At 30.7% G+C, this 12244-nt stretch overlaps 1 protein-coding gene across 1 annotated transcript; it reads left to right on the forward strand.

Moving 5' to 3' along the window:
• Window positions 1–2456: 2456 nt before the first annotated feature.
• LOC133672556 (ethylene-responsive transcription factor ERF109-like) lies at window positions 2457–3089 on the forward strand. The gene has a single exon (XM_062093002.1). It carries the CDS (start codon window positions 2457–2459, stop codon window positions 3087–3089), a length of 633 nt encoding a protein of 210 aa, XP_061948986.1.
• Window positions 3090–12244: the final 9155 nt, after the last annotated feature.

The following is a 12244-nucleotide window of genomic DNA, read 5'->3' on the forward strand; positions in this document are numbered from 1 at the left end:
CCGCAATTGAAAAAAAAAGTTTAAGGGTGAAAATGAAAGAAAAAAGATTTAATATGGATTGCTATAATATTTTACCTAAATGTTTTCATATATTTTACAAATTTTTGTAGGGGTTATGTCAAATATTTTATAAAGGATGCATAAGAAAAGCTAGAGATCTCATTAGGTGTGGTCTTTAGGAACCTTGCTCTAAACATTTCAAATCATCTCTTAGTTAACTTGTCAATAAGCAATAGACTCTTCTTATTCCTTTTTTTTTATAACCCGGGGTGTCCGGGTTAGTTTCGCGCACCACGACTAATCCCCGGACACACTGAACACCCTGCAAGCCTAAGAGGCAGATAAGACACTGCGGGGATGACAAGCATGCACGTTGAGGCTTGAACCCAGGAGGCAGAGGTAGGGAAACCCTGCCAAGACCATTGGGCCACAAGCCTCGGTGCTAGACTCTACTTATTCTTGCATAGCTTGATGATGGTTTATGTGAATCACAACATAAGAGGAAAGAAAAATTATATTTAATGTGTAACAACGTTATATAGTGTGAATAAAAATTAGAGTTTGTAAGTTCTAATATTATAGTCCAAATTGTAAAGCAATAAAGAGAAAATTTTGATATTTTGTTTAAAAATTTTTGTAATTCAATAATTAAATTAAAAAATAACACATCAACAAATTATATAGAGGTTTAGAACTAACCTAACCAAAGGATATAATGTTAAGTAGAAAAAAATAATTAAAATCCAAAAATAACTAAAAAATAATTAAAATAACAAAAGCAATATTTTTTGGGTTTAATTTGAGGATTTTTTTGAACTTGTCTAGTTAGAGTAGGTCGCCCCTCCTATACACTAAGGTCTACAATATCATTTAAAAAAAATTAAACATGATCCAATGATTAAATCTAGCTAAAGCTATGATTATTTTTATCAAATTACATATTTAATGTGTCCAATCTTCTTTACGAATTTTACCTTTTTATCTCAATACAATCCATGTCAATGTGAGTACATGGGCCAAGATATAAAAATTACATTTGTAGAAAGTAGAAGGAACTAATAAATATAGGAAATGAGTGCATCAAACTCTCACAACGGGGCCGGGTGTGCACTTGCCTATGATGCACCATCTTTCTTAAACGAGGAAGTTGTATTTAAGCCTTTTATTTTTTTGGTTACATACCTAAACTTTTTTACGTGGGGTTGATGGGTATGCTCCTCTAATTTTAGGGCCTTTTTTTTAGAGATTTTGTGAAGGCTATTTTTAACTATATTTTTGAAATATATTTTAGCTTTAAATTAATATTTTTTATTATTTTTATTTTTTAATATGATGATGTCAAAAATAAATTTAAAAAAATAAAAAATATGTTTTAATATATTTCCAAACAAAAATTACTTTACAAATAACTTTTACCACATTCTAAATCAAACCCTAAGTGTAGTGTTCATCCTTGCTCATGCACCCAATTCCCTCAAAACAACCCATTAGTGCACATGCACCAGCTTTTCTTTAGGGATTTGTGCTGGTTTCTTGAGTCTTTTACAATCCAAGTCGTCCTCACGATCACTATTTTACTTTCAATTGTTACATTTATTTAAGTATGGTATAATTCTTAATTTTTCAAAGGATTAATCAATTAGTTTTTCTTTATAGGTTCGATGATCGATTTCTCTTATTGGTTCCTGAAACCTAAAATCAAGTCCATAAACCATTATATCTCAACATACTCTCAAATGGATCCTTTTTCAATATACCATTAGTATAGAACTATTAAAAGTAATTTTGAAAATAATAATTATGCCAGGATTCTCAAGCATGATGCTAAACAATCCTATGCATACAGTTAAAAAAAATTGTAAAAAAAAATAGTAGAAAACTAAAAATAAAGAGGATGAATAGATTAATCTATTCTTATATATTAAGAGTTGTATGATTATAAATACAATTAAATCTACAATATATTATCTACATAACGTGTAGGTTAATAAAAGCATGCATGTAATGCACACAAGTTACACAAGGAAAATACAACATATGATTTGCTGATTTTATTTATTTATTTATTTTTTTGTGTAGTTGTGACCCATACGAACATAGCATCCCGACGTTAAAACACCGTGACTTCACTGTTGTCCTATGTCGCCTCAGAAGTCATAGACTCATAGCCCATCAAGTCAATGTACTAGTTGTATTTAGTTTACTATGCCAACATAAACCATCTGTTTACACACCGTCACAAGTGGGCCCCAGAAAGTTTTGTTTCTACACATGCCGCGAATGTTTCCGCGGGCGGGCCAACTGGAGTCTGCTCATTTCTTCTCTCTATATATACCCAACACTTCCATTCAAAACTTTCCTCACGTCATCTTTCTTAAAACATACAATCCCAACTTTTCTTTATATCTACAAAATCCAACAACTTAGAAGAAAAAAGTACAATACTATAAAATAAAATGGATGCCTCCTCGTCCAACAATTTGGCTCAAAGACGAGTAGACGAACACAACGCCATAGTATCAGCTCTTAAGCATGTAATCTCAGGTGGTACTGATCATGGCAGTACTACCGGCCCAATAGAGTACCGGAACCAGCAGCAAATCCTAGCGGCTGATGATGGTAATGTGGGAGGGGGGAGCAGCATAATTTACTTTTCAGATTCCGAGACGTGTCCGGTTTGCAAATTCAGTACCTCCCAATGCCTTGGTTGCGTCTATTTCTCCAGTAGTACTACTGATCAAGGAGGAAGAGGAGGAGGAGGAGGAAATGAGGGCCCCTCAAAGAAGAAAGGTAAAGGGAAAGGGAGGAAGAACAAGTATCGGGGAGTCAGGCAGCGGCCGTGGGGAAAATGGGCCGCGGAGATAAGGGACCCAGGGAAAGGGTCTCGTTTGTGGCTGGGAACTTTTGATAATGCAGAGGATGCTGCTAGAGCTTATGATAAGAAAAATATAGAATTTCGTGGAATTAGAGCCATAACTAATTTTCCACGATCTGACTACCAAGTTCAAGAAATGGAGCAAGATAAGCCAAACAGGACGGGCGAAGCAAAGAATGCCGTAGGGGAAACTAGTCAGGTTGGTGATATATAGATAGTTAAAACTAGCTAGCTAGGAATGCTAGTTGGGTGGCTATTTGCCTATTTCCCTTTTCTTTCTTTTTTTGTAAGGATTATTCTTGAATTTATATATTTTTTGAATGATAAAATAAAAGATTTAATTAACCATTTTAAATTATATTATACCTTTTACTTTGGGATAGTGCCTATTGTCTTGTTGAATGTTGAGTGGATTAGCCGTAGAAATGGAGTCCGATTTGAAATTTTCTTCCTTGAAAATAATCAGTCAAAGTTTGACTCTTTAAGGATAGGTCCTCCGGCATGGCGGGCCCTATTATTTAAGGAAAACAAATTCTAATTAAAGTACATCTAGAAACAAATATAATATTTAAAAAATCAAACAAACTTTTGAGTCAAATATAATATATAAATTCTAAAAACAAAAGTACAGTACGGAACAACAATGGTATAGCATGGCGCTTCCAAATGCTGTTCGTCTCACTTTTTGAATCATCGACAATTAAAGACTTTTGTAGTTTGATCTGACCGATTATATAATATATAAATTCTAACATAACCAGTCGAAGAACTTCTTTTGGTTCTAGGGTTTATATATATATATATTGATAGTTTAATAGTTTAATTTTAACTAATGAGGTCCTAAGAAAAACTCAATTAAAAAAGAAAAAATAAAAATCGGATGTTTAAGAACTCAATTGAAATCTTTTTAGGGTTTAATTAAATTTATTGAGGGTTTAATTACAAGAAACATTGGTTTTTTTAGTTTAATTTAGGCTTTAAGTAGAAGAAATTGAAGTCTGGGGTTGAATTGCAATTTTAAAAAGCTAATTTGATCAAATCAGGGGCTTAATAGTTTAATAATTTAATTTTAAGTGGAAGAAATTGAAGTCTAGGGTTGAATTGCAATTTTAAAAAGCTAATTTGATCAAATCAAGGGCTTAATTGTATAAATATTAAAGTTTGATGGGTAACTAGGGATTTAATTGAAGAAATTCAAAACCAAATACCAAATAGAAAAAAAAAACATTTGAATGTGGGGATTTAAGCTGATCAAACTAGAGGTCAATTTGAAAGAAATTAAAAGTTTAATGGTTGATAGGGGTCAAATTGCATAATTTGGGAACCAATGACTAACTTATTAGAGGCGCTCAAATTAAATGATTTAAATCAAAGTTTCCAGGAATGCAATTGTGAAAATTGAGAAAGTATCGGATCAATTAGAGGTGTAAACACCAAAATTGAAAGTACATGACCAAATTGAAATTACCCAAATTCTTATTTAAAAACCCTAATTTTTACGGTTTGACATAAATGATTTGTTGCTCAGAATTAACAAAAGGATTAAATGACACGTCGTTTTTCATTGTGTCTCATCTTCTTCAGTCGATAATTTTGATCGAGATGCCATTTTTAGACGAATGAATGTGGCATCTTCAACCATTTTAGGGGCTTTAACCACCATCACTCAATTGAGAAATACCTCTTCTATAAGGATCAGTTACTTTCATCAAACGTTTACATCTCATTTTCTTCAACAAACTTGACAACATCTTGTTCTTGATCAACCATCCCTGGATTATATGCTGATTAAGTTGGCATCTTTAAATGAATGAATGTGAAGTTGTAGACCTCCAAATCAATCAAGGTTGGATCCAAATGAAATTTAATACATCGATGATGTCAGAATTGCTCCGATAAGGCTTCAAAAGTGGTCAACTTAGTCAGCTATGATTGTGATACCCAATGTGTAGAAACCATTGATTTTTTATGTGTTCACACTTCAAGTCTTCTTCATAGGTTCTTATAAAGGGCTTTAAACCTTTTTTTGCAGATCAAAAATCAAAAAACAGCTCATTGCCTTTCAAGTTTAGTAAAACCACCAAGAATCCCAAAAACTACCATTGCGAAACCAACCAAGTACAGAGCTTCCATCTATTAAAACTTGCCCCAAACCCTTCCATTTCAATTAGAGAGTCAAGCATTCATCAATCATGATCAATCCTTGATGGAATCTATAAAAAAAAAAAATCCCTATAAATACCCCTTGAAAAATCATGGTTGAGGAAAAAAAGGAGAATGAGGGAAGATAAAATATTGACAAAGAGATCCTAGTTATGAAGGTTTACGAGGCTAACACAAGAGTATCTTTAGCTTTGAAAAGATAGAAATTTATAGAGGGAAGATCTTACAAAAAAGAGTAAATGGCAACAACCATTTTTTAAGCTTGAAAGAAATAAAACCTTCTTCTAACCTAGCAGGTGATGTCCATAAGGCACACCTTTAACTCTTCCTTGTAAGTTTTAATGATGTTTTGAACTTGTTTTAGTATTAAGCTTGAATATTGAGTAATGCATGAAAATGTTATTTTTCTTTGCATAATCTTGCTTCGAGTTGGTTGTTAATGTTTGCTTGATGTTTAAAATTGTTTGGATGCTTGTTTTTGGTGAAATTGAATAATTTTTTAATCTTCCAAATATGACAGTAGGTTTTTATTTTATTTTATGGTTTGCTAATGCATGTTCTTTGTCCCTGAGTCTTGGTTGAGTCTTGTGAAGTATTAAAGTGCCAACTTTGAATCCCATATTATTGAATATGTGTGTTGTTCAACTTTGGCAATTTTAAAGATTGAAATTTCATAAATGTTTTCTATGAATATTTTTTTTGTTAGTTGTTTTGATTCAAACATGTGTGAATATGGCAATATGGTTTGTCAGAACTAAAAGAGCTTGGTTTAGAGGTCTAACTGGATTTGGCAGCGGTTGGGTATTTTTGGGTTTGTGTTCTTCATATTCTTGGAAAAAACATTCATTTGGCTCCATGAAATGAACTAGTTTTGGTCCATTTCTTTGCACCAAACATTTTATAGGACTCGATTAATCAATAATCTAAAGTTGGTTTGCATCAATAACTGTTTTTTCTTAGTTTTAATCATAAGGTTTTGTTTTTGCATCAAAATCAATTTTGATCAAATCATAATTATTGAGTGATAATTGTTGATGTTTGATGCTTGATTATGATTCAGTGATTGATTTTTGACATGCATGTGCCTTTGATTTCATTATATGTAGTTAGATTTGAGACTAATGTTATTGGGTTTGCTTTGAATGTTCTTCATTTGTTCTTCGTGTTCTTAAGTTTTTTAGGTTTTGATCAGTTTTTTATATATAAAAAAATTGTTTTTATGCTTTTTGCAAGTTTAATCTATTTTGGGTTTTGGCTATTTTTTTGTCTAACCCATGATCTTTGGTTCAATTTATGGTCGAACCAAAAATTTTAGGCTGAACCAAATATTTTAGGCCAACCTGATCGGGTCAAATCTGGTTTAGATGTGTAAAGCGCTGTTTGGTTTTTAACCTTTTTTATAAAGGAATTTTTAGCTTAAGGGTGTGTTTGGAAAACACACCCTTAAACTTGTTTTGGTAGTTTTATCTAATAAATAAAATGAATTTTTACCAAACAAAGCCTAAAAAGAAAATTTAGAAAGAACAAAATGTTTTTTACATATGGCTAACAACCCTATTGATGGAATGGAACAGTGTGAAGTTGTTCTTGTATGGCTAAAACATCATTGTTACGAACTTGTATTTGATGAAAGAGTTGGTGAATATCTGGAAGAGATGAAGTTTTTATGGTTATGAAATTAGTTACTCGCCCATTTACTGGAGTTGCATCAGCCATGGAAAGAACATTTTATGATGGATGAGAATTTTCTAGCTTTTTATTTAGTTTCCACAAACGGAGCCATTGATAAAGTCATGAAAAACTTCAGTTATGAATTGGGTTTTTCATGGTCGTATACTAGGTTGTTGACTGGTCTTGACCCTGGTCAAGTTGGTTTTCACCTGGTGCTTAAGTTAGTAAATGTAAAAAGGGTGAAATGTATGTGAAGACAATGTATATAGTAGGATAAGAGACTATTTTAGTTTGTGAGTCCAATTCCTAAAATTTAGGATTTGTGTGGAAGAGAATAGGTCTACCCTTTTTACTTGGTGATTTAGTATATTTATACACTTATTCCTTGAACTTATATCACGTAGAAGAAAAGCATTTTTCTAGAAAGTTAAGTCATCGGTTACAATGTCATATTCTTCATTAATAAAGATGTTGGTGGTAATACTTTCCTAGAAAGTTGAGTCACCAGTTTGTTTTGTGTCATGCTCATCATTGGTGGAGATGGTAGCTACTAATAATGCCAGGAAATAACCATTGGACGTAGAAAAATGGCATAGAAAAATATTGTGATGCATAGAAACATTGTACTCGTAAAAAGTTTGTGTGCGCAACCTTGGCAACTTAAAAAATGCAAAATGGTGTGTGTTGGGGTAAGATTGGATGGAGAGAGGTGAGGGGAAAAAGGGAGAGAGAGGGAAAGACTAGATGTTTGGGCCAGCCTAAATGGCTAGAAGGCAAATTACCTGGCATGTGAAATGTACTTGCTAGGTGAGTGAGTGTCCACTGTCTTTGGATGGCATGTGTGCGTCACTCAGGCTTCATACGTAGGCTTTTATGTTGTCCACAAGTTTTCTTCTTAAGATCTTTTTTATGGTAGTGGTGATATTATATTCAAAGGTTTGTTGTGTTTTTGATGTACCAATTTTTTTTCTTTTCTCACTCCTCCTTTTTGTTTTGTGTCAGCGCATTATCTTCTTCTAGCCATTAGATCTTCTCCTCTTTTCTCTTGACAATGATTTCATCCCTGTTTGTTTTTGCGTTTCAAAAAAAATTGAAATTTTTTTATTTTTTTTCTTTGCTTTAAATTAATATTTTTTGATGTTTTTAAATCATTTTGATGCGCTGATGTCAAAAATAATTTTTTTAAAATAAAAAAATATATTATTTTGATACATTTTTGAGTGAAAAATATTTTAAAAAACAACCGCAGCCTTACTCTCAAATACACTCTCGAAGGATTTGCATGTTAAATCTATTGACTAGGCAAGAATGTTCATTATTTAGGAGAAGAAGGTGAAATTTGTTCATGGCTGGAGAGAAACAAAATGCATTGCACATGCATTATGAAGGGCCAGTCTCCTAGCTGTTTGCGCTGGCTTAATTGGCTGGAAAATTTTTTTTTTTTTTCTACCATTATATCTTTATTAGTCTTAATTTGGATTTACTAAAAAAACAAAAAAAGTCGGCCGTTTTTCGTTCTTTCCTAGTCTTTTCAGACCATCCAACCGACCGCGGTTCGAAGCATATACTTTTATGCAACTCCAAACCTCAATCGACATTACTTGGCTTTGTCTCGAATTGGTACCCATGAATTTATCAAATGAACAGATAAAGTCAAAGAATAAGAAGAAATGGATCTAGTCAACTTTTCTTGAGATCTCAAGGAGATTATTATATTTTATATACGTTTCTTGTATTTATTAGTCTAGTATAGTAGTATATGAATGATGTAATAATATACTAAGGCGACCTGACAATTTCTCATTTATAGTGTTTGATTGGCATTTTTCTTTTACAATCTTTTATCAAGTCAAGTCAACTCTTCTCTTATATTTGTTTTTTAAATATTTTAATTATTTATCTATTTCTTTTTTTATGATTTCAAAAGAGCCATGCCTGATCCTATATATGTTCAATCTTGCTCGTTTTAAAGTGTGTTTGATATTATGATATTTGTTATGGTTGTGATTTAAAAAAATTATTTTATAAAAAGTACTTTTAGTTGAGGTTGATTTGAAAAAATAGATGTTTGATTAAAACTGTGGTTGAAATTAAAGTTGAAAAAAGAGTAGTTTAATGTGTTTGGTTAAGAATGCTTTTGAAATTGAGGTTATAAAATAATTTTAAAAAATATATATTAATATTGATGGTTTTAAATTTAAATATTGTAGAATTAATTAATCCTATTACATCATAAAATAAAAAAGTACTTTATATAAAATATTTTTTATTATTTCATTAAACTATTTATAATTCCATTATGTATAAAATTTATTCGATAAGAACTGCATTTTTCATAATTTTTTAAGCATAGATAAAATATTATTATGTATAAAATTGATATTACAGTGCGAGTGAATTTAATTTACTCTATACTAGTTTTTTGAGAAAAAAAATATTGTTCACATCACAGTGCGAGTGAATTTAATTCATTTTAAACTAGTGTTTTTTTTAAAAAAATGTTAAAAATTTTAACACACTGCAAAAAAAAAAAAAACAAACGTGAACAATGCAAGAGAATTGCACTGTTCACGTGAACAGTGCAATCCACCCATGAACAGTGTATTATTGTACATTGTTTATGCTAATTGCACTATTCAATAAACAGTGCAATTAGCATGCACAGTGATGAAAAGCATGAATTCGTTGCTTTTCATTACCTGCGCTCCAAACGTAAAAAACATGTGGGATCCATGAACAGTAACTTGTTTTTTTTCATTATCAAACGGCTACAAAATATATTTTAATTAAAACGCAGCCGCAGCTGCGTAACCAAACGGGTTCTTAAATATTATGGGTATTATGTTGCCAGTATACGATTTGTTTTTGTTAGGGTTGCAATTTTGCAATGCTTGCATGATTCGGCAATTTGACTCGAAGCAACCTGTCCAATTTGGATGCCATGTGAACTTCATTCTCAGTTGCTTAAAACCTCTGAGAAAATGGATTCACGCAGAAATTACCTTTAACCTTGAATACGAGGGAACTTCATATTAATAGGCCTTACGCTCCTTTTTTACCGTAAATGTCTGACTGTTAAATTGAAAATTCAATGACAAGAAACGTGTGCTCCCTGCAGGCCTCGAGTCTTTGAATTTATCACTTGATATTATTAATTATAAGTTTTCGCCTAGCTCTTTTCTATTTTGTAGTGTCAACAATTCAATTACTCAGATTATCTTCTTGTCCGATACCCAAAGGCATCGTTGAACTGCACTGTTCATTTTGAACATTTTGGTACGTCCACCACTTGATTCAACTGGGAACACTAGCTATAGAATTATGAAAAGGAACCAATAAGAGCAATTATCATTTAGATTTAGCTATAGAACAAGATTGATGAAGCGCTTCATGCCAGATAAATTTTTTTCTAACATAAAAAAAAATTATTGTGAATATTTAAATTGAAAACAAAAATTGAATTAAAAATTTCAATTATCAACCAGTTTAATGATAAATGATAAAAATAAAAATAAAATCTCAAATTAAAACACTCACCAAAGCAAAAAAAAAAAAAAAAAGATTGAGCATCAAATATGAAAAAAGAAAAAAATGAAGGGGTAAAATTGAAAAATAAAAAACTATCTAAAATAAAAAGGACAAAATCAAAAGTATGAGGATATAATTTGATATGTAAAGAAATTAAAGGAGGATACAATTAAAAACAAAAGAAAATTTGATAAATGAATTAAAAAAAACTATAAATATAAAAAAATCAAGAATAAAATCAAAAGAAAAAAAACTTAAAGGACTAATATAGAAAAGTGGAGGATCAGGCATGGCCTTCTAGGAGGAAAGAGAAATAAAAAAATATATTAGTGAAATATTATTTTGATATATTTTCAAATAAAAAATATTTTAAAAAGTAATCATAACTTTATTATCAAATTAACTCTAAGGATTTGCATGCTAAATCTATTTACTAGTCAAGAATGTTCATTATTTATGAGAAGAAGGTAAAACTTGTGCATGGTTGGAGAGAAACAAAATGCATTGCACTAGCATTTTGAAGGGCCAGTCTCCTGGCTGTTAGCGCTGGCTTAATTGGCTGGAAAAAGTTTTTTATTTTTCCTACCATTATATCTTTATTAGTCTTAATTTGGATTTAAATGAAACTTCATATTCTTCATCGAAAAAACAAAGTCTATTTATAAGATGTTAGGAGAAAAATTTGTGTCGCCGCCAAAGAAATATTAAGGATTACAAGAGTGTTTGGCGGTGTAGTAATAATTATTTTTCAAATAAGTTTTCGTGTTGAAATTTATGCTAATAATATTTTTTTATTTTTTATTTTTTAAAAAATTATTTTTAACATCAACATATCAAAATGATCCAAAACATATAAATCATATTAAATTTTAAAAACAAAATTTATATTTTTAAAAAATACAACCCAACCGTATTTCCACGATTGCTTGAAGTTTAGCTAAGCAGTGATGTCAGAAAAACAATTGTTTGATGTTCTTTTGTGGCTGTACTAAAAAACAAAAAAATTCGGCCGTTTTTCGCGTTCGTGTTTTCTTCCCTTGTCTTTTCAGACCATCCAACCGACCGCGGTTCGAAGCATGTACTTTTTATGTAACTCCAAACCTCAATCGACATTACTTGGCTTTTTCTCGAATTGGTACCCCTGAATTTATCAAACGAATAGTTAAAGTCAAAGAATAAGAAGAAATGGATCTAGTCAACTTTTCTTCAGATTTCAAGGAGATTATTATATTTTATATACTTTTATTATATTTTATATACGTGTCTTGTATTTATTACTCTAGTATATGGATGATGTAATAATAGACCAAGGCTACCTGACAATTTCTCATTATAGTGTTTGATTGGCATTTCTCGTTTACAATCTTTTATCAAGTTAAGCCAACTCTCCTCTTATATTTGTTTTTTAAATATTTTAATTATTTATCTATTTCTTTTTTTTATGATTTCAAAAGAGCATGTTGCAAATAATATTTCAAATTTAGCAGTCGAATGATAATTGTCAGTGTTTGAGGGACTGACATTAATGTAGAAAGACCAATAGTATAAGTGTTGAAATACAATATTTAAAGATGAGGGAAATGCATAAAACAAAATCAATAATATATGAACCCCGAGCTCTTTAGCCACTAATAACCTAATAATTGGTCTCAGATGTGGTTATGGTTTTTAAGATAATTAAATTTTATAATCCAACAAAAAATTAATGTTTTTTATATGTTTTTTTATCAAGTATTGATTATAAAATAATTAATAGCTCTTTCCATGCATTAATATTTATTAATTTTTTAAACTTACTATGCTATGAGACTTGTTTAACATTGGAATAACTTATTATTATTATTATTATAAATGAATATTTATATGTTATTTAAAAAATATTTTACTTACAAAACCTATTTAGTTGGTTGCTAGATAACTGGTCATGCTACACAATACGAGCAAGAGAACTTTTCTTGAACATAAATAAATAATTCCAAGTGGTCAGGAATTTTTTGGCATTATTAA

Source organism: Populus nigra, chromosome 14 (genome assembly GCF_951802175.1).
Source record: "Populus nigra chromosome 14, ddPopNigr1.1, whole genome shotgun sequence".
Lineage (NCBI taxonomy): Eukaryota > Viridiplantae > Streptophyta > Magnoliopsida > Malpighiales > Salicaceae > Populus > Populus nigra.

Bases quoted from the DNA above. Each gene is read 5' to 3' on its own strand.
- LOC133672556 (XM_062093002.1), top strand. From the start codon at position 2,457: ATGGATGCCTCCTCGTCCAACAATTTGGCTCAAAGACGAGTAGACGAA.